Source organism: Hyperoodon ampullatus (assembly GCF_949752795.1).
Source record: "Hyperoodon ampullatus genome assembly, chromosome: 14".
NCBI lineage: Eukaryota > Metazoa > Chordata > Mammalia > Artiodactyla > Ziphiidae > Hyperoodon > Hyperoodon ampullatus.
In genome coordinates, this window is record NC_136927.1 from 40,638,411 (window position 1) to 40,661,599 (window position 23,189).

At 42.2% G+C, this 23,189-nt stretch overlaps 1 protein-coding gene across 4 annotated transcripts in view; it reads right to left on the bottom strand.

Moving 5' to 3' along the window:
* The window catches only part of ARHGAP17 (Rho GTPase activating protein 17), a gene marked incomplete at its 5' end in the record, with an annotated part of 86,795 nt that overhangs the window by 53,099 nt on the left and 10,507 nt on the right, over window positions 1-23,189 (bottom strand). For all 4 annotated transcript variants that reach the window (XM_079718645.1, XM_079718643.1, XM_079718644.1 and 1 more), the window contains one exon: window positions 2,046-2,085. In XM_079718645.1, coding sequence (XP_079574771.1) covers window positions 2,046-2,085 — 40 coding nt within the window. The remainder of the gene's footprint in view (window positions 1-2,045; window positions 2,086-23,189) is intronic.

The following is a 23,189-nucleotide window of genomic DNA, read 5'->3' on the forward strand; positions in this document are numbered from 1 at the left end:
CCACGGAGCGGCTGGGCCCGTGGGCCATGGCCGCTGAGCCTGCACAGGAGAGGCCAGAGCGGTGAGGGGCCCAGGTACCACAAAAAAAAAAAAAAAAAAAAATCTCTGTGGCTTGTGACAGTGGTAATCATACCAACAAATCACTAATATAATATTTAGCCCTCACTACGTGATGGGCCCCACTCCCAGTGCTAACCATGTTTAACCCATGAACCCCTCCTAACAAACCCATGGGGTGATACAGTGATTACCGTCCTTTTAGAGAAGTGGAAACTGAGGCAGAGGGAGGTTAAGTGAATTCCTGAGGCCACTGAGCTAGTCAGGGGCAGACCTGGGATGGGAATCCAGGTGGCTGGTCACCAGACCCAGCACTCAGCACTTTGAACCATTACATGCCTTCTTTATGGTTAAAAAAAAAACAAACAGAAATCAGAGCAGGAAAACAATTGCCACAGACGTGGAGTATCTGTGTTATAAAATAAGGAGTTCCTATATCCTGTGACAAACCATAATGGAAAAGAATATGAAAAAGAATGTATATACGTGTATAACTGAATCACTTTGCTGTACAGCAGAAATTAACACAGCATTGTAAATCAACTATACTTCAATAAAACAAATTTTTTAAAAAAGGGGGGGTTCCTAGAAACTAGCAAACTCCTCAGGCCCCAGTGGACGTTTGGGCAAAGGGATAAGCACAGACAGTCACTGTCTGAGTCCCGTGCGATCTCTGCCATCCTCCACCTGCCTGCAAGGCCTCTGGCCTCCTTGCAGGGCTTAAAGGATGAAATGGAATGACATATATTACTGACGTGGGATGTAGGAGGGAGAATGCTGATGGGAAAACCTAGTGTAACCGTACCAAAAAATATTTCTAAAATTCTGAAAATGGATTTGAAATATCTGATAAAAACCAGTGAGGAAATACTGTTAAGAATCTGATTCTTAAACTATAATATTGTACATCAACTATGCCTTAATAAAAAAATTTTTTTAAAGATTATGATTCCTTAATAAATCTTTTCTTGAAAAAACCCTTCTAATCCTTGATAAAAACTTCTAGTCCTCAAAAGTAGAAAAAAAAAAGTGCTCTTAAAATCTTCTACCTACAGAAGACTGCCATAATTTAGAAGGCTGTTTTGGCATGGTGGGGCAGAAATAGCTTTTTTAAAAATTATGCAGCTCCTTCTCTGCATGGGAAGAGACAGAAAGCCACCTGGGAGCAGATCTCTGGTCTCCAGGGACTCGCTCGAGTGCACCAGAGGCAGGTGATGGAAATGAGAGGTGAGGAGACAGGTGCAGAAGGGGTCCTGTCCTTCACAAAGTATTCGGTGTGGGTGGGGATGGAGTGGGGTTGGCTAAAGTGATGTGTATAAAGGGTCCAGGCCCTCCTGGGAGAAACTCCCAGCCCCAAAGTTAGGGAAACCTGTTGAGAAATGGCGTGGAGTGGCCCTGGCTAAGGTCCCCAGCAGGAAACGCCCCTCCCTACGGAAAGGAAAGTCTGGCCCATTGGTGTGAGGCCACCCTAGGGCCCCCGGGGGATTCTGAGATCTGGTCACTGTCACTGAGACCCTGAGTCCTTCAGGACCCAACTTAGGTCGGTTTTAGGGAAGAAGCATAAAAGGGAGCAAAAAACCCGAAGTCTAGGTTGGAACCAGTGGGGCCACTGCCGCAGCTGGCAGAGCCTGTCCCATCAAGGTCGCCAGCACAGCAGCCTGCCCAGGACACATGACCAGGCCACGGCGCCAGTGGACCGGCCGGGCCAGCCAGGCTCCTCCCCCGTGCTCACCCCAACACCTGGCACTTGAATGCAAGACTAGCTCCATCTGAACTTCATAACATGACACCAAAGTTTCAGATCCCCTTTTGATAACTGCACAACTCAACTGCTTTTCTTTCCTGCTCAAAACCATGCTAATCACGCTAATTCTGTTTCAGGCAAAAACCAAAAAAAAGCAAAGAACCATAAGCTTCAGTTCTTCCTATGGGTTTTTGTTGCTGTTGTTGTTTAAACAGAGCACTTTTAAAAGTCTTTCTTTTGTTACCTGTAACAGATCTTCACTAAGGACTTCTGTTTTCTCGGCTCTGTGGGAAAAATGAAAAGTTCAAAATTAGACATTCAGAAATAAAAAGCAACTCATGAAATCGAGTAGTGATTGTCCTGGAGTTTAAAACAAAACAGGCAGAAATGAATGATCACAAGGGGACAAACTTTACCAATTTTTATATCAGAGGGCAACTTAAGAAAAAACCAAAGAAGAAAAACACAGTAGCACAGTGGTTAAGAATCCACCTGTCAGTGCAGGAGACACAGGTTCGAGCCCTGGTCTGGGAAGATCCCACATGCCACGGAGCAACTAAGCCCGTGCGCCACAACTACTGAGCCTGCGCTCTAGAGCCTGCAAGCCACAACTACTGAGCCTGTGCGCTGCAACTACTGAAGCCTGCGTTCCCTAGAGCCCATGCTGCGTAACAAGAGAAGCCCGCGCACCACAGTGAAGAGTAACCCCCGCTCTCCGCAACTAGAGAAAGCTGCATGCAGCAACAAAGACCCAACACAGCCAAAAATAAATAAATAAATAAATTTATTTTTTTTTAAAAAATGAAAGTTTGCAGAGAATAGCACCCCAAAACAAGAACAAATGATTGAGACCAGTGGTTCTCAAACTTGGGCATGCACAGACCCACCAGGGGGTTGGGGGAGGATGTGCTGTCTTAAAATGCCATTTTCCTGGTCTCACCTCAAGAGTTTTTAATTTCGTAGGTCTGGAGTGAGACCTTGCATTTTTTTTTGAATTTTATTTTATTTATTTTTTTATATAGCAGGTTCTTATTAGTCATCAATTTTATACACATCAACGTATACATGTCAATCCCAATCTCCCAATTCATCACACCACCCCCCCCACCTCCTGCTGCTTTCCCCCTTGGTGTCCATACGTTTGTTCTCTACATCTGCGACTCTATTTCTGCCCTGCAAACCAGTTGATCTGTACCATTCTTCTAGGTTCCACATATATGCGTTAATATATATTTGTTTTTCTCTTTCTGACTTCATTCTGTATGACAGTCTCTAGATCCATCCATGTCTCTACAAATGACACAATTTCATTCCTTTTTATGGCTGAGTAATATTCCATTGTATATATGTGCCACATCTTCTTTATCCATTCGTCTGTCGATGGGCATTTAGGTTGCTTCCATGACATGGCTATTGTAAATAGTGCTGCAATGAACATTGGGGTGCATGTGTCTTTTTGAATTATAGTTTTCTCTGGGTATATGCCCAGTAGTGGGATTGCTGGGTCATATGGTAGTTTTATTTTTAGTTTTTTAAGGAACCTCCATACTGTTCTCCATAGTGGCTGTATCAATTTACATTCCCACCAACAGTGCAAGAGGGTTCCCTTTTCTCCACACAATCTCCAGCATTTGTTGTTTGTAGATTTTCTGATGATGCCATTCTAACTGGTGTGAGGTGATACCTCATTGCAGTTTTGATTTGCATTTCTCTAATAATTAGTGATGTTGAGCAGCTTTTCATGTGCTTCTTGGCCATCTGTGTCTTCTTTGAAGAAATGTCTGTTTAGGTCTTCTGCCCATTTTTGGATTGGGTGGTTTGTTTTTTTAATATTGAGCTGCATGAGCTGTTTATATATTTTGGAGATCAATCCTTTGTCCGTTGATTTGTTTGCAAATATTTTCTCCCATTCTGAGGGCTGTCTTTTCATTTTGTTTATGGTTTCCTTTGCTGTGCAAAAGCTTTTAAGTTTCATTAGGTCCCATTTGTTTATTTTTGTTTTTATTTCCATTACTCTAGGAGGTGGATCAAAAAAGATCTTGCTTTGATTTATGTCAAAGAGTGTTCTTCCTACGTTTTCCTCTAAGAGTTTTATAGCAACCGGTCTTACATTTAGGTCTCTAATCCATTTTCAGTTTATTTTTGTGTATGGTGTTAGGGAGTGTTCTAATTTCATTCTTTTACATGCAGCTGCCCAGTTTTCCCAACACCACTTATTGAAGAGTCTGTCTTTTCCCATTGTATATCCTTGCCTCTTTTGTCATAGACTAGTTGACCATAGGTGTGTGAGACCCTGCATTTTTAACAAGCCCCTCCCTTCCCAGAATTCCATGGCAGGAGGCCTGTAGACCACACTTTGAGAAAAGACTGCTCTAGAGAAAATTAAACTTCAGTTCTTCAAATGACCATTTCTGAGTTTCACAGCAAACAAGTCTGTCACATATCCAGAAACGTAATGCTATGAGTAACAACAATTGAGTCTTCCTTCCTTCAGCTATCTCATCTTTATTTTCAAAAGAAACAAAGTGGGGCTTCCCTGGTGCCGCAGTGGTTGAGAGTCCGCCTGCCGATGCAGGGGACACGGGTTCGTGCCCCAGTCCAGGAAGATCCCACATGCCGCGGAGCGGCTGGGCCTGTGAGCCATGGCCGCTGAGCCTGCGCGTCTGGAGCCTGTGCTCCACAACGGGAGAGGCCACAACAGTGAGAGGCCCGCGTATCGCAAAAAAAAAAAAAAAGTATTTTCACAACTTTCCCTTATCTATGCTTCAGAACTCCTGTGGACTTCAAGGACCTTTCCAGAAGACCCATGTGGCAGCCAACAATCAGCAGAGCATTCTGAGCTGCTGGAGCCTCAGCTGCCAGATCACAATCATTTTTTACAAAGACTTTTTCTCCACAGTCCAAAAAGGCAGCATTGTTGCCATACAATGTTATACCCAGAATCACTACAAAGTGACATTTTGGATTTCTGGTTCAAATAGTGATTTAAACCAAGTCATTTAACATTCCCTACCAAATTCCCATTGAAACGAACCAGGAAATTTTTAAAGGAAAAAGAAAAAAACTGTTTCAGTTCTGATCATTGAAGGAGGGGGGAAGGAAGAGCATCAGTGAACCAGAAAATTTGAAGACTTTTTATCAGATACACTGTGCAATGGAAGGCTGCATGATCTTGCCCATGAAACAACACAAGAGAAGGAAAAGCCATTTGGCCAAAAAAATGGTGGGATCCCCTAGAATGACCTCAAAACACTGCTAGGCTCAGAGCAGCGCTAGACGCAACAAGTATGGTGGCCCACACCCCCAACCCACACTTGGGTGATGGCACGTCAAGTAAAACCCAGGCGTTGGCACAGAGAATTCCAATACTGGTCGTCACAGCAGTGCCCCAGTTAACTTGGAGATGCCTACAGGAGTGGCTCACTCATTGGTTTCTGCAGGAAACTGGAACCCTGACCTGACTCAAATACCTCCCAGGTCCAGAGGAGCACAGCCTGGAGATGAGGTCGAGGTCCCAGCTTCCAGAAGAGGCCAACTCTCAACTCTATGAACAAGTTCTGCAAGCAGCAAGCCAATATATGCTATCCCAGCCCTCGCTTGGCACACGTGGTGCCAGGCACCACTGAAGCACCAAACACAGGTAGTCACGCCAGTTAGGGAAGTGGAGCAGCGCCCCAGCTGACTATGAGCTCAAGCAAGCAGCCTCAGAAAGAAGTCTGACAGTTGGCCTAGCAGGGACAGACCTGGCATGAGACCGCCATAGCTTCACCATTACTCCCTCTCAATCAACAGCCTTGCCAATCCTCAAGCAAAGTACCACCACTGGACTATGTAACTTTCACCTTGTCTTCACTGGCCAGAACCCAAAGATCTGGATAGGGCCCTGGGCACCTCTGACAGCACTCTGAAATCTCCTTCTGTAGGTATAAGTATACACAGAGAAAAGTACCAAGGCCTATTAAAATATTCACAAGTTCAAAAGAATAGATTCAGAGCAAATATATCCTCTTTTGAAACAAAATTTTTAAAATAGAAGAGGAAAACTTAGTTTCAAAATCCCAATGTGGTACAGGTGGCCAGTGGGCACAGGAAAAGATGCTAAACATTGCTAACTGTTAGAGAAATGAAAATCAAAACTACAGTGAGGTACCACCACACTGGTCAGAATGGCTATCATTAAAAAGTCTACAAATAACAAATGCTGGAGAGGGTGTGGAGAAAAGGGACCCCTCCTACACTGTTGGTGGGAATGTAAGTTTCCACTATGGAAAACAGTATGGAGGTTCCTTAAAAACTAAAAATAGAGTTAGCGTATGATCCAGCAATCCCACTCTTGGGCATATATTCCAGACAAAATTATAATTCAAAAAGATATATGCATCCCAATATTCACTGCAGCACTATTTACAATAGGCAAGACATGGTAGCAACATAACTGTCCATCAACAGATGAATAAAGAAGATGTGGTATATATAAACAATGGAATATTACTCAGCCATATAAAAGAATGAAATAATGTCACTTGCAGCAACCTGGATGGACCTAGAGATTACCATACTAAGTGAAGAAAGTCAGACAGAGAAGGACAAATATCACATGATATCACCTATATGTGGAATCTAGAATATGATTCAAGTGAACTTATTTACAAAACAGAAACAGATTCACAGACATAGAAAACAAGCTTATGGTTACCACAGGGGAAGGGGGAAGAAGGAATAAATTAGTAGGAGTTTGGGATTAACAGGAACAAACTACTATATATAAAATAGATAAACAACAAGGTCCTACTGTATAGCACAGGAAACTATATTCAGTATCTTGTAATAAACCATAATGGAAAAGAATATGAAAAAGAACATATATATATGTGTATGTGTAACTGAATCACTTTGCTATACATCAGAAATTAACACAACACTGTAAATCAACAATACTTCAATTAAAAATTAATTAATTAATTAATTGATAAGATAAAATAAAATCCCAGTGAGGGTGCTTAGCAGGTATGAGTTAGTAACAGTTCAGTGGTCCAGGAGAACCAACTCTGTGCATCTTGTCCCAGCTCCTTGTTCACTGACCTCACACTGGTAACTTGAAATGAAAAAAAAATCTAATACAATGCAAACAAATGCAAGTAATACAAATCAGGGTTTTTTTTTTTTGAGAGTCAGTTATATGAGCATAGCACTGAGACAGCCACAAAGAAAACAAAGCCAATATAAAAAGAAAGCAAGAATTAACTTTGGAAAAATCAAAAAGTCCAATGGCAAGATAGTCCTAGTACACTACTATGCTCAGCTGCAAATAAAAACTGCAATGAGGTACAGTTTTATTTGTCAATTATACGTCAGTAAAGCTGGGGGGAAAACAATCTTTCCTGATTATAGGCAATTTTAAATAATTTCAGTGAAGTAAGTCAGACAGAGAAAGACAAATATCAAGATTATTTTCCCCCAGCTTTACTGAAGTATAATTGACAAATAAAACTATATATTTGAAGTATACAGTGTGATGATTTGACTTACACATACATTGTGAAATGATTACCACAATCAGGTTAATGAACACGTCCATTACTTTTGTTATAGTTGTGAGAATGCTTACGATCTACTCTCTTAGCAGATGTCAGGTATGTATTATTAACTATAGTCACCATGCTGTACATTAGATCCCCAAAATCTATTCACCTTATAACTGAAGGCTTGTACCCTTTGACTAGCATCTCCCCATTTCCCTGATTCCCCAGTCCTTGGTAACCACCATTCTACTCTCTGTTTCCATGAGTTTGACTTTTTTTTTTTTTTTAAGATTTCACATATAAGTGAGATCATATAGTATTTGTCTTTCTCTGTCTGGTTTATTTCACTTAGCATAATGTCCTTCATAATGTCATCCATGTGTTGCAAATGGCAGGATTTCCTGATTTCTTTCTTTCTCACGGCTGCATAATATTCCTGTGTGTGTGTGTGTCTGTGTGTGTGTATACAACTTCTTTATCTATTCATCCATCGTTGACACTTAGGTTGTTTCTGTATCTTAGCTACTGTGACTATGCTACAATGACCATGGGAGCGCAGATATCTCTTTGAAATACTGATTTCACTTCCTTCGGATATATACCCAGAAGTGGGATTGCTGGATCATATGGTAGTTCTATTTTTATTTTTTGAGGAACCTCCATACTGTTTTCCTTAATGGCTGTACCAATTTACACCACCAACAATGCAAAAGGGTTCCAATTACCTGTTGGCCATATGGAAAAGTGTTTTCACTGGATAAATGTCTATTTAGGTCCTTTGACCATTTTTTAATCAGGTTATTTGGGTTTTTTGCTATTGCATTATATGAGTTTATTATTGAATTTTATATATATATATATTTTTTGGATATTAACCCCTTAGATATATGGTTTCCAAACGTTTTCTGCCATTCCAATAGATGTCTTTTCATTTTGTAGACTGTTTCCTTAGCTGTGCTGAAGCTTTTTAGTTTGATATAGCCCCACTTGTTTATTTTGCTTTTGTTGTCAGTGCTTTGAGTGTCATATATATGAAACTACTGCCAAAACCAATATCAAGGAGTTTTTCCCCTATTTTCTTCTAGGACCTTTATGGTTTCAGGTCTTATATTTAAGTCTTTAATCCATTTCAAGTTAACTTTTGTGAGTGGTATAAGGCAGGAGTCCAGTTTCATTCTTCTGCATATGTATATCGATTTTTTCCAACACCATTTCAAACAGACTATCCTTTCCTTATTGTGTATTCCTGATGCCCTTGTCAAAGATTAATTGACCATATATGTGTGGGTTTACTTCTGGGTTCTCTATTCTGTTCCATTGGCCTATGTGTCTGTTTTTATCCCAGTGCCATACTGCTTGGATTATTGTAGTTTCATAATATAGTTTGAAATCAGGAAGTGTGATGCCTTCAGCTTTGTTCTTACTCAGTATTGCTTTAGCTATTTAGGGGTCTTTTGTGGTCCCATATGAATTTGAGGACACTTTTTTCTATTTCTGTGAAAAATGCCAATGGAATTTTGATGTGACTATACTGAATCTATAGATTGAGTAGTATGGACATTTTAACAATACTAATTCTTCCAGTCCATGAATATGGGATATCTAGGAAAGATTACTTTTAAGTTACAAATCACGATTGTGGAATGTAATATACAAATTGGGGTAGCTCCTTCACAAAAAAATTCCCCCAATGGCCTGTGTTATCCCCATCTTAATTTTAGGGAACCATCAATGTCCCCACCTCCCCCAATATGCGGTCCAAATGACCTGACTTCCCTCATCACTGTGACTGGTCCAAGGCTCAGCCCTTTCTACGCTGAAGTGTTTTGGAACATTCATCCTTACCAGAGATGTGGAATTTTTACCTAAGGAAAGTTCAGCAATTAGCATTCAGGATACCAGCCAAGGTCCCCATTTAAAAGCCATTTACCTAAGCCAAAGAAACTTGGTTTTACTGAGACTGAACTTATCAAGACAAAGTGATCCAATCATAAAAATAATACTTACTAAACCGGATTGTTTTCAATCAAACATTTTGCTACACAGACCTAACCTTTTTGCATATGGGTTTTTTTTCTGCTTTGTCACAGCTTTCTTTGTGTCCAATGTTCCATGCTTGAAAACACACTTGATGTTTCCTGTCTGTAACTGGAAAAACAATACAAAGCAGGAAGGCACTTCCCACTCGCCATTTTACTCTGGGGGTTGTTTTTTCCTATGCAAGTTGCTGTGCAATTTCACTAGTCATTCAAGCAAGGCTTACATCAGGCAGGATTTTTAATTTATTTATCACTTTCTGGTAAAGCGTAAGATTTTTTCCTCTTAATTCCCAAAGCCTAAAAGCAGCAGTGCTGTGCGGGTCGTGATGTGTTCACCTTTTCCAGAAATGCTCAAGTGAGGAGACAGGATCAAAGGAAAATTTCCAATTGGGCCTGACAATTTCCATCTCTAACCGTGGACTGATTTCTGGAGGAGTTTCTGCCATCACGACACTCGATGCCATATGCCACTATCGTGAACTGCCATTCTGTTTCCCAGGGCACAGACATCTGTTTAAAGCATGTACCATGGGAGCCATGGAAATAAACGCTCAAGTCCACATCTTCAACACACTCTGTGGTCTTCCAAGCACTGAGCATTACTGACCTCATCCCTGCTCAACAGAGCTCCCTGCGGGCAGGGACCAGGTCTATCTTAGCATCACCCCTCTGCCAGTACCTAGCTTAGCCCCTGCCTGCCACACAGTAGGTGCTTAGTAAATATACACTGAATGAACGAATGACAAAGAAAATGGCTGTCACTATGACAGAGAAAGGTTTGAAAAAAAGAATTTTCTAGATTTCAAAAGAGATAGCAAGGAAAAAACTCAGTAACACTAAGGCAGAAAAGCAGCCATATAATATAAATACAGATTTGCCTTCCACTGTAAAATCCACAATGACTACAATTAAAACGTGATATTGTCTTCCAAAATTCATCTTTCTTTCATGAAAAAAAACACAAAAAGTAAACCATCTCTATGACCAGGGGTCAGTAAACTATGGCCTGCTGGTCAAATCCAGTTCACTGCCTATTTTTGTTTAGCCAGCAAGCTAAGAGAGTTTTATTTTTAAATGGCTGAAAGAAATCAAAATAGATAAATAATATTTTGTCACATATAAAAATTATATGAAATTCAGGTTTCAGTGTGCACAAGTCAAGTTTTCTTAGGGCCCGGCCAGGCTGATTTGTTGATGTATTATCTATGGCTGTTTTCACTACAGCAGAGAAGTTGAATTGTCGCAACAGAGACGGTGTGGTCTGCAGAGCTCAAAATACCAGCTGCTCGTTTACAGGAAAAGTTTGCTGACCCGGGGGTCTGTAGCAGTGATGCTCACAGCATGTGGTGCAAACCACGCCAGCAGGCTTTTGAGAATCACTTTGAGAACTGGTGTGTGAGGCTGGTCTGGAGGTGTATTTTCTCTGCCTCGTGTTTGAGAAGCAGCTGCTAAAATGAATGGGGGTGGCTGGCTCGGACAGTATCGTTCAAACGTGGAGGCAGAGCCCAGCGCTGGTGACGCTGGTGACAGAGAAAAGTCAGAAGTTATGTTTCTGTTCCACCTACCCGCTTCCACCCACCCACGTCCCCCCCAAAACACATATTATAACGATTGTTTTCTTCCTGATTCCTACTTATAAACATATTTCAGGACAAGATGTAAATAAATACAATTACCTGTGTCAGGCATCACACACTTTTTCTGGAAAGACTAAATAATAAATATTTTAGGCTTGCAGGCCATATGGTCTCTGCTGCAATTACTCAGCTCTGCCATGTAGCACAAAAGCAGCCAGGGACAACATAAAAATGAATGAACCTGGGTGGCTTCCAATAAACTTTATTTATGGACACTGAAATTCGAATTCACATGATTTTCATATGTCAGGAAATATTATTCTTCTTTTGATTTCTTTTCAACCATTTAAAAATGCAAAAACCATTCTGAGCCTACTGCAGCTGGATTTGGTCCAAAGGCTACAGTTTGCTGACCTCTGATCCATGTACAAGTGAAATACGGTTTCCCATGAAACTCCAATCCTTTTTAATCACTTACAAATTCTTCTGACTTTGAAGGGGGATTTCTGCACTTTCCCAACATACATTTCAGACACTGGCTTTTCAGGACTCCATCAGATTATTCCTCTTCAATCCCTTCAGCCACTCTGGGGGCTCATCTTTCTCCCCCCTCAGTACACTCTCTACCCAGGGATGCAAATTAGTGGTCCAGGAGCCAGTACTATCATCCAATATCGAGGGCTTCCAATGCCTCCAAGATCCAGTGCTGCTGTTTTTTAATTTACAAATTCACACAAGAGATCATAGTTCTGTTGGTTTTTCACTTATACATTCGCTTTGATATACCAATTAAAGTGAAAAAAAAAAAAAGAAATGGGACTTGGAGAGAATTTTTAATAAACTGATTTTAAATTCTGGTTATCTGCAAATACCTAAATGCATCTTTGATGAGTAAGATAAACCCTGATCAATCTTCTGAGGATTCTCAATATCGTACATGGGGCAACAACACTGCATGGCACTGCATGCACCGGAATTTGCATTCTCAGAGAAATTACAGCGGCCAGACCCACGGCTAAGTGGTTTATTTCATTCTGCTGGGAATGAGATTTTGTGCAACATTGTCATCTCCTGTTTCAAGTGTTTACAAAATCCCCTTGAGCCTTTGCTGGGAGTTTGGATTCACTCATCTGATTTCACAGTGAGCCAGGCGACCACTGAGTGAGTTTTTCCTGTTTTATCTCATTAGATTAGCTGTCTTCTTAAGTTTCTGGGAAGGAATTGCAAATCTACTTAATTGGATTTTAAAAATAAAGGACCCTCTGACACTTTGTAAATGAATCGATTTGCTACACATTCCACAAAGTAATTTAAAAAGCCTTAAAAGAGCATTTACAGAACTCTAAAGGGATAGTATGGGGAAAAAAAATCTCCATACATAACACTGAAAAGAAATAGGACATTTATCAGAGGGAAAATGATCAAGTAGAAAGTATTTTGGTAATAGTATGGGCGACATATGTCTCATAGTTCTATACCTTATTTCCCCAAATGATAGAATTTTACCCATATATTTTACAGCTACTCTAAGTAATATTTATTTTTTACTTTAAATAACAATAACAAACCCTATCAATCTTAACTGAATCTCTGTAATATTATTTGAATTCCAATCAATGACTAAGATGAATTGTTATATTTTAAAATAAATTGAATTGAGTTTATCGTTTTCCTACACCCATAAGCTTATCCCACAGCTTTTTGTTTGGTCAGTTGGCTTTCTTCCCCTCCGGCACATGGAATGGAATCTATTTGCTATCCCTGCTGTAACCATGTGCTAAGTCTAAAAGCTCCACTGAGGACTCCTGCTTATGGCAAAGTCAGAAAGAAAGTTCATGGCCACCAGCACATTGTGCGACTCCCCTCAGCGGTCACAGGTCCCAGTCCCTCCCTCCCAGGCCTGCTCAAGTCATTTACAGTACTTGCTTGCGCCTGCAGGCAGCTAAGTTTGACATCTCAAAGCTTTCTCAAACAGGCAAAAATAGTGAGAAATAATTCGCAAAGCACTGCAATGCGGACAGTGCATGTGGAGCTGAGACCTCCAGGGGGTGGGGGGTGGTGGAGTACCGGGGTCGGGGGGGGGGTGTCCTGTTCACCGCCAGGTGAGACAAAAGGCCAGCAGGAGCTGAGAAGCCACGCAAAAAAGCTAAATTGAGAGTGCCAAAGGCAAAGCCACACAAAGTCAAGGGCTCAGCTCTGACTCAGGGCTGGGGCCGCTGGCGGGGAGGCACTCCGCATCTGAAGACAGGTTGTGCAGGCTTCCTTCCAAAGGCTTCTTCCTACGTCAGCACATTTGGACTTTGAAAAGCATGTTCCCGTAGAAAGCAGGTTATAAATGATCATTACGTTCTCAGTCCCACTTAGAGGGACTCACTTCGCTTACAGCTAAACTAAATGACAGCCCTCGTGGGTAGCCATCAGCTGAACCCAGGGAACAGTAGTAAAAAACTAGGAGATAACAGTGGTTCTCAACCATGGCTACACATTACAATCCTGGGGGCTTTCAAAATAATGCAGGTGATTCCGTCTATACGAAATGACCAGAAAAAGCAAATCTATGGAGGCAGAAAGAAGACTAGTAGTCAGCCAAGAGTAAGGGTGGGAACAGGGATTAGCCATAAAGGGGTAGGAGAGGGATCTTATTGGGTGATGCCACCGTTCTAAAATCAGACTGTGGTGATGGTTACCCGACTGTAAATTGGCTAAAAAAATCATTAAACTGTACACTTAAAATGGGTGAATTTTATGATATATAAAGTTGTTAACAACTCAATGAAGTTGTTAAAAAAAGAATAACAGCTGGACCCCAACCCAGAACAGCTGAATCAGAACTTTTGGGGGTGGGACCTGGCTTTTTTTTTTTTTTTTTAAAGCTCCCCAGGCCACTCCAAAGTGCAGCCAGGGCTGAGAACCCCTGCATTAGAGGGTCAGAGTACCAGTAGCTGTGGGTGGCAGAGGAAGTACCAGGACACGGTAGAGAGAGGGTCCAGCAGTAAATGGTACGCAGTAGAGAGAGCTTGCAGTGTCACTGGATAACAGGCCAGAGTGGCGCTCCTTCTAGGTCAAGACCACCCAGGATGTGGTCTGATAGGCATGACTCACAAATGACTTTACTCTCTTGCCTTCTCGGGCAGAGTAAGCTGAGGGATAAGAAACTAATGGATAGCAGATTCTAAGTTTCATTTTAGGCAAAGGATAAGGAGACAGAACATGATAGGAGCTGAGAGTCAGGGCTCTGGACTCAGACAGACCTGACTTTGAATCCCAATGCTGTCGCCTGGCAAGCTGCAAACGGGAGGCTCCACTTCCTCCACTGTAAAATGGGAATAATCCTGACTGTAAAATGGGAATAATAATAACAATAATACCACCACTTTAGTGGTTACACAGTAACGCCATTTATCCCATTTAACTTATTTCTCTCATAAACCTGGTCCCTGACACCTAGTGAGGGTTCATGGAGTGTTAGCCCTTCTGAGAATTACAGCAAATAACAACCACCTGCAGATAAATCCAGAGTAGTAAGTCTTATCTAAGAAAAATGCTTCTGCAGTCATCAAGCTATTGTAGCTTCTCCTGGAAGAAGTCATGGCTGAGCCCAGACCACACAAAGACAAAAAGCTATGTCACACTTATACAGCCAGAGCAGGGCAGGCTTGTCAATTAAAACAAAGGGTTGGTTGTGATAATGCTGTGTGGGCTGGAAGCCACCAAAGAGAAGCACAGGCACACAGTACACAGAAACTTAGAGACCAAATATGTGGTGAGTTAGCAAAATCCTTCACCAAAGGATCAACGTCTTAAGCTGCTGAGCCTCACGACGGACGGTAATGAGGCTGTAAAAATGCCAGCACTGGTGGCTCTCAGGTGCATGTTCACAGAGGGGCCAAAGAACTCTCTAGAGAGAAACCACCTGAGAATGGACTTGTAACAAGATATTTTAGGTCTTCATTCATTCAGCCCGTGCTCATGGAGCACTCTCTAAACTCTCTAAACGTCAAGAACTGGGGAGGAAAAAATAGGAGAGAAATGAACCACAGCCTTCACCCTTGGGGAGCTGATGGGAAAGACAGAAACGTAAACACGTTTGTTCAGAGTTGTGGGAGCACAGAGAGAAGAGTAATGGATTGCGTGGCGGGGAGAGGCTTCACAGGGAAGCCGTCCAAGCAGATCTCAGATAAGACAGAGCGTCCAGTGAGCGTGGGGGAAAGCGGTCTGGAGACGGTCTGCACTAGGGCACAGAGCATGGGGTGAGGGGACCTGGCTGAAACAAAGGCTTTGCCTGCTAAGGAAGTAGGGGGCAATGGGAAGCCGCTGACGGTTTCTCCGCAATGGAGTGGCATGGCGAAACCCAGATTTGAATTTTAGAACGACAACTCTGATAGCGGGGTGTAGAATGGAGGTAGGAAGAACACCTGGAGGGCCTCTGCAGTTATCCAGGAGACAGACAAGAACACAGATTCCCAGCCCTCACAGTCCTATCCTGGCCAAAGACATGCTGCTATTTTAACAGAAATAGTAGGGCAGAATCACTGACTATCAACTAACGACATGAAAAACACTTTTTAAAGTTCAAGAAAATTTTATAAAATATGGAGCTCTCTCTGGTCAAGAAATAAATCAAACACGGAAACTAAAATTCATGGATCATAACCAACTTAAATCACCAGATTTCCAAAACTAAATTAAATTAAAAATTAAGTAAGACTTTGTATTTATTTCTTCTTTTTTTTAAAAAAAAATGAAAGCACTTTCACATATAATATTTCATTTTCTTATATTACCTGTACCTTATGGGGCAATTTTTATTATCCCTATTTCTTGGATGTGGAAACTGAGGCAAACACCCATTAAATAAATTACATAATGAAACAAAAGTCTTTGGACCCTCAGAAGAGAGCAGTTTCAAGATCATTAACCAAAGTTGAGTCTCTCTGAATTAATTTTCATACTAGATGCTGGTCCTAGCTGCACCACAAACTAACCAAATGATCTAAAAACACACTCTTGACCTTCCTGTATCTCACTTTATTTATATTTGCATCAACAATCTCCCACAATTTTTAAAAGACCACAATAAAACAGCAAATGAGATAATATTTTGAAACCTTCAAAACTGTGCTTTGCAAATAGAGGACTGCATCTCTATAAACAACAATTTTTTTTTAAAGGCATATAATACTGAGAATTTGGATAAGTGTGGACCCTCTAGGTTTCTACAAGGAACACGCATCACAGATGTAGCCCAGAAAGTTCCATGATTAGCGTGGTGCACAAAATGAAGGGAAAAAACATTCACCTGGAAAATTGGGGTGAAGCTGCTTTTGAGGGATGACAGATAGATTCTGGGTGGAGAACACCATCCATCTTCACTTGCCCTTTTCTGAAGGTCAAAGGCAAGAGTGTTCCAACACTACAGCTTGATGGATGAAAGGATGCTGTGGATGACTCGAAATAAAAAATGGAGTTTTTCAAATGAGGCTTTTACTCAAAAGGCTTTTACTGAAATGAAATGTTAACTGAGTGGAGCTTGCAGCCCATCACTGAGTTCAACTGCAGATTGCCGTCATGCATACTTTGCCACTAACCTTTCCATGTGGTTAGTCATTGAACAAATATTTGTTGGGTTCCCTTCCATGAGCCATTATGAGTAAGAGATACGGCCCCTGCCCTGACAAGCTCGAGGACTATCGAGGAAAATAAACGATTACCTCCAGTGCAGTGAATGCTCTGACGGGGGAGCACAGGGCACTCTGAAAGGGGTGGTTGTCTGTCATCGTCACCACAGTTAACATTTATTGAGCTTGTACCATGTGCTTAACACTGTTCTAGGTGCTTTTAAGAATTAATTCCTTAAAGGGACTTCCCTGGTGGTCCAGTGGTTAGGACTTTGAGCTTCCACTGCAGGGGGCACGGGTTCAATCCCTGGTCAGGGAACTAAGATGCCTCATGCCGCACAGCACAGCAAAAAAAAAAAAAAGAATGAATTAATTCCTTAAAAGTACAACAATAACTCTGTGGGGTAAGGAGTATCATCTCCATGTTACAGATGAGGAAACTGAGGAACAGAGAAGTGATTTGCCCAAGGTTTCATAGCTAGGCTCTGAATCTGGGCAATTTCATTCCAGAGATCCTGTTCTTAACGTCTTGTTTCCAGGTGCTTTACATGTATTAACTCATTTAATCCTCAAGATAATGATGAGATCAATACTATGATTATATACATCTTACAGATGGGAAACCTAGGAACAGAGAAGTTAATTAGCTTGCCAACGGTTACAGAGCAATGGGAGGGCATCTAATGCAGACTGAAGATACCAGTAAAGTTTTCTGAAACTAGCAATGGCTTTTGAGGCCTAATAGATGAATTGGAGTTCGAAGCACCGGTGTTAGATAGAGAAGAGGACATTAAGGCAGTGAGGTTAAGGGAGAGGGGATGAGAGGAATGGACACAAGGTGATAGAGCTGGGCGAGAGCCCACCTTAGCTCAGGTGGAAGGGTCTGCTGAAGTCCGAGGGCAAAGCAGGAGAACCAGAGAAACCTTCCGGTACTCTGGGCTTCACACAGAGTGGGAGGTGGTGGCAGTCCACCTCTGAGGGAGGCAGCGGGAGAGCTGGCACATCCCCCCTGAAGCCACCCAAGGCACAGGTATGCAGAGCCTGCTCAAGGGCAGGGGAAAGCAGAGAAACCTGCAGGACTTTGGGCCATAACATGAGTATCAGGCAGTGGTCCTCAACCACAGGGAGGGGCAGGAGAGCTGAGAAAAGCTCTCTTGATGTAGGCACACAAGTCCTACTGAACTTGGGGGTAAGCAAGAAAATTGAGCTAAACAAGCTCTGCCAGAGGGAAAATTTTCATCCCACCTTCAAATAAGTTGAAGTCAGTGGTGAACTGAGTGTATCAAAAGCAACAACAAAGCCTGGAGTCACACAGCAACAGGCTAGACTGACTTGAGTCCTCATACGAATGGCCTGACAGAAGAGGCACACACTCTCAGTTTCCACACATATCTGGCATTCAATCAAAACGTACCACAGGAAAGGAACAAAGTATGCATTATCAAGATGGAATACAGTCAACAGAACTAGATCCAAAGATAGCCAAGATGTTGGAATTATCTTGCAGGGACTTTAGAACAACTATGATAAATACATTAAAGGAGCTAGTGGAAAAGATGGACAGAATGCATGAGTAGATGAGGGATTTCAGCAGAGATCTGGAAATTGAAACAAATTATCCAAGCTAAGATACAAAGTATCTGAGATCTTTCACATATGTAATTAGAGTGCTTGAGGGAAAAAAGAAAGAACATAGGACAGAAGAAATACTGAACAAACAATGGCTGAGAAGTTTCCGAATTTACTGAACAATATCAAACCACTGATCCAAGCTCAGAGAACTCTAAGCAGAATAAACACAAAGAAAAACACACCTAAAAAGATCAAGGTTGCCAATGTTCATTGCAGCACTATTTACAATAGCCAGGTCATGGAAGCAACCTAAATGCCCATCGACAGACAAACGGATAAAGAAGATATGGTACATACATACAATGGAATATTACTCAGCCATAAAAAGGAACGAAAGTGGGTCATTTGTAGAGACACAGATGGACCCAGAGACTGTCATACAGAGTGAAGTCAGAAAGAGAAAAACAAATATCGTGTATTAACGCATATATGTGGAATCTAGAAAATGGTACAGATGAACCAGTTTGCAAGGCAGAAATAGAGACAGAGATGTAGAGAACAAACGTATGGACACCACGGGAGAAGGGGGGTGGTGGAATGAATTGGGAGATTGGGGTTGACATATATAAAATAATATGTATAAAATAGATAACTAATGAAAACCTGCTGTATAGCACAGGGAACTCCACTTTGCTCACTGTACAGCAGAAACTAATGCAACATTGTAAAACAACTATACCCCAATAAAAAGTTAAAAGAAAGAGAGAGAGAGAGAGAGAGAGAGAGAGAGAGAAAAGGGACAAGAGTGAGAGGCTTTCAAATCTAAAAAACAAAAGCACAGCACTTCACATACAGGAAAGCAACAATAAGAATGACGGCTGACTTGTCACAGGAAACACTAGAACCAGATGACAATGGAATAACATCTTTAAAGTGGTAAGAGAAAAAACAGTTAACCAATGACTCTACATCAAATGAAAATATTCCTTAAAGATGAAGGCAAAATAGACATTTTTAGAGATACAAAGGTTAGAAAGATTTCATCTTCTGAAGACCTCACTACAGTATTGCAGTGGGGAGGACAGGGGGAGATGGAGAGAACTTAGGCACAAAACATCTCTGCTGATCCAGTTTGGGGTGGGGAAAGCTCTGAGCTCTTCCTTCCCATGCCAACTCCGATTAGTCATGGCTGTCCGAAGCCGCAGTCAGAGAGGCACTGTGAGGCTGCACCCAAACTCCCTGGGAAAGAGAACCAGACAGACTGATAATGATAGAGTGGCAGAGAGGTTCTAACTATGGAGATTTTTGCCCCAGGCTAAATGTCAAACTTAATGTCACAGCCTAGTTTCACCATGCAGGCAGATTAGGCACAGGGAAATGTTAGAGATTTCATCTACTTTCTAGTAAAGTATTAGGATAGTTTAACATAAAGAAGACTGCCAGTTTTCAGCTTTCAGATTTTAACTTCTTATGTCTCTGAGGTCTTGGGAGATAAAGTAAAAGTTTTGGCTACAAGTGTGCTAGGCAATTTAGAGTTAATGATTTCTCAACCTTGGCACCACTGACATTTTGGTCTGGATAACTCCTTCTTGCTGGGGGTGCTGTCCTGGGCATTGTGGAAAGTTAACAGTGGCCCTGGCTCCTACAGCCTAGAAGCCAGTGGCATTGTGTTCCCCTTATCCCAGTGGTGACAACCAAGTAACCATTTGATATATTGCCATATGTCGGGGTGGCGGGGGGCAAAACTGCCCCCAGTTAAGAACCATTTGGTTAACGGAAAGAATCTTCATGGTTGTCAGAAAGGCACAAAGGTGGCAGTCTTTCTGTGTGAAGATCAATATAATTTATTCATATTAATGGGATGGAAGTTTGAAGGAAGAGGAAGGATGCTCGTCCAATTCTGTAATAACCTAGTAAATAACTCTTTTTTGTTTCACTAGTGCTCTTCCTGTTGATGTAAATTTGGGGAAGTCCTGTGTCCTGGAAAATGAAAGAACATAGAAACTTGCTTTACTTCTTTTCTAAAGACTATTTCTTTAGTCCCTTGAGGCTTTTTATGAATTGGTGACAGTAGTATATTTTTTAACTTCCAAGAACTCTGTATCTTTCTGTTAGTAGTCTTTTTTTTTTTTTTTTTTTTTTTAGTGGATACAATACCTTTTCTGAGGATTTTTTTTCTTACATACTATTGTCCTGCCTTGGACAACAAATGAACAAATAAAACTGCACTTGCTTTAGTCACCTGTAGAGCTACTTACTACTCAATAAGTCACCTGGGGCTTTTTCTGAATGGCTTTCAGTGCCTTCCTTTTTAATTTCCAAAAAAAAAAAATCTCTTCTAACATTTCAGTGGATTTTAATGGGAGAGAATAAATAAATAATGTGTTCAGCCAATCGTCTTAAACTAAACTGTCTCCCGTAATGTCTTAAGTTCCTCTCCTCAGCAGAGAATTTCCCTCCCATGGATAATTTCAGGAACCTACTAGTGGAGACGATCGTTCAATCCATTGTGCTGTCACACGTTATAATGACAGTTGTGTCCCTAAGAGTTTATAAAAATTCCCAATTACAAAATCAGTGGATAAAAAGGCAGAGAGGAAGCAGTCGGAATGGAGAATTTTAAATGAGCATAGGAATTTCTACGGCATTACTGGGCAAGTGTGACATTTCATCATATCTGGTATCATTCAAACAGGAAGCTGGTCTTTTCTTATCACCACAAATGCTCTTATTAGTGAGACCATCTCATACATGCATATCTCCTCTGCCACCTACAATTCTGAAAGTAGAACAGAAAAATGCACATAAAATTTTGAGTCCAGAAGGTACACCCCGCCTGGCCCTTGTGCGTGGATGAGGTGGTTTAGGGTGACAGCCTGGACCAAGTTTGCTGGGGCTCAAAGCCCTCTCCACCCTGGGCTTCCCTGGCGGCGCAATGGTTGGGAATCCGCCTGCCAATGCAGGGGACACGCGTTCGAGCCCTGGTCCAGGAGGATCCCACGTGCCGCGGAGCAACTAAGCCCGTGCGTCACAACTACTGAGCCTGTGCTCTAGAGCCCGTGAGCCACAACTACTGAGCCCACGTGCCACAACTACTGAAGACCGTGCACCTAGAGCCCGTGCTCCACAACAAGAGAAGCCACCGCAATGAGAAGCCCGTGCACCGCAGCGAAGAGTAGCCCCCGCTCGCCGCAACCAGAGAAAGCCCGCGCACAACAACAAAGACCCAACGCAGCCAAAAATAAAACTAAATTAAAAACTAAATAAATAAAATTTATTTTTTAAAAAGCCCTCTCCACCATCTAAAAGTTGTGTAACTATGAGGTTACTTCACATCTCTGGGCCTCTATTTCCTCATCTGTAAAAATGGAGATACTGAGTTTCTAACTTGGATACTTGAAAGGATTGAAAGAGATAATATATGCAAGGTGCTCATTCCTAGAAAGCCCCCCAAATGGTTTCTGTTGTTGTTTTGTCATAGGTAGTTAAGAGTATATATAGACTCTGGAGACAGACTTACTAGCTCTGTGACCTCAGACCTCAGACAAGTTATTGAATCTCTCTGTGCCTCTGTTTTCTCACCTGTTAAAGGGAATAATACAGTACTAATTGTGCTGGGTATTCAATGAGCCGGTATATAACTAGCACTTGAAACAGTGCCCGGCATATAGTAAGCATCCAGATAAATGTAAGCTGTCATTATTACAATGATTTTTCTTTGGAAGGATCTTTCTGGCAACCACGTGGAACACGCCTGAGGGGGAAGACATACTGGAGGGTGAGGAGAACATTAAGAGACCCAAATACATGAGATCCAAGTGAGGAAAGATGGGGGTCTGGCCACCAAGTGAGAAAGCAGTGGGCAAGCAGAGGAGGGGATGGGGAGCTTTTACAGAGGTACAGTGACCAGGACCTGGTGACATGGTGTGGATAGGGAGCGAGAAGGAATGACCGCCAGGTTTCTATCTTGAGTGACTGGCTGGATAATAAAGCTCTTCACCTAGAAAAGAGATTTGGGAGGATCTGAAGGTCAGGTCAATGGGGGCAGCTCCAGAAATGCTGAGTTTAATGGATCTGTTGAATGTTCAGGTGGAACTGTCCTCTGTGTTTTTTGATGTATGGTTCTGAAGCACAGAAGAGGGGTCTGGATGGGAAATTCAGAGCATCCTGTAAAGAGGAGCAGCAAACATGGATTTGGGGGAGTTCACCTGGAATGCAGATCCTGCAGAGAAGATGGAGGCTGAGGACAGAAGACTTGTGAACACAATGGAAGAGGAGCCAAAGCAGGGAACAGAAGAGGAGTCCCCTGGGAGGGCAGAGAAGAAGCTGGCAGTGGAGCAAGGTCGAGTGACTGGTTAAAAATGCGAACAGTGGCAGAGAGGACAGGGAAGTGTGAGGAGAACGGTTACTGGAAGCCAAGAGGCAGGGCGGAGGTGGGAGAGGCAGAGGCAAAGCTTCCTCAGAAAAACCTGAGCACAGTTAGCAGCTGAGAAGAAAGAGCCAGTGGAGAGAGTGAGGCTGGAAATGCAGAGCAGACAGAGGAAGACCAGTGGGAAGGAAAGCCGCCTTGAAGGAGACAGAGGGGAAGCAAGGATGAGCACGAAGACGATGTGCTGGAGCATCAGGGACCGAGAACTGGGGGCAGCATCCAGTTTCCTCTGGAAATCAGGAGGCATGTCATCTGAGGAGAGTGGGTGTGTCTGGAGCAGGGCGGAGTAGGTTTGAGAAAAGTAAAAGTCTGGCGAAGGCACTTTGGAAAATGGGATGGGAAACTCAGCCAAGGGTTGGAATGCAGGATTAAAAGCCCAGCTGAGCTTGGAGGCCATAAACTTTTGGCAGCCCTAACTTGCATAATTGGATGATCTTTCTAGGTCACACCCTGCATCCCAGGTATCAGAGTGAAGATGCCAAGAAGATAAAGGAGTCAGGCTCATATTCTGCAGAATAGGTGAAAAGAAAAGGCCAGCTGGACAGAGTTCTGAAAGTGATGTCATAGAGAGGCTTTATGGACTTAGGTGGAGGAGGAAGGGGACTTTATCCAGGGCAGGAGGAACTGGATG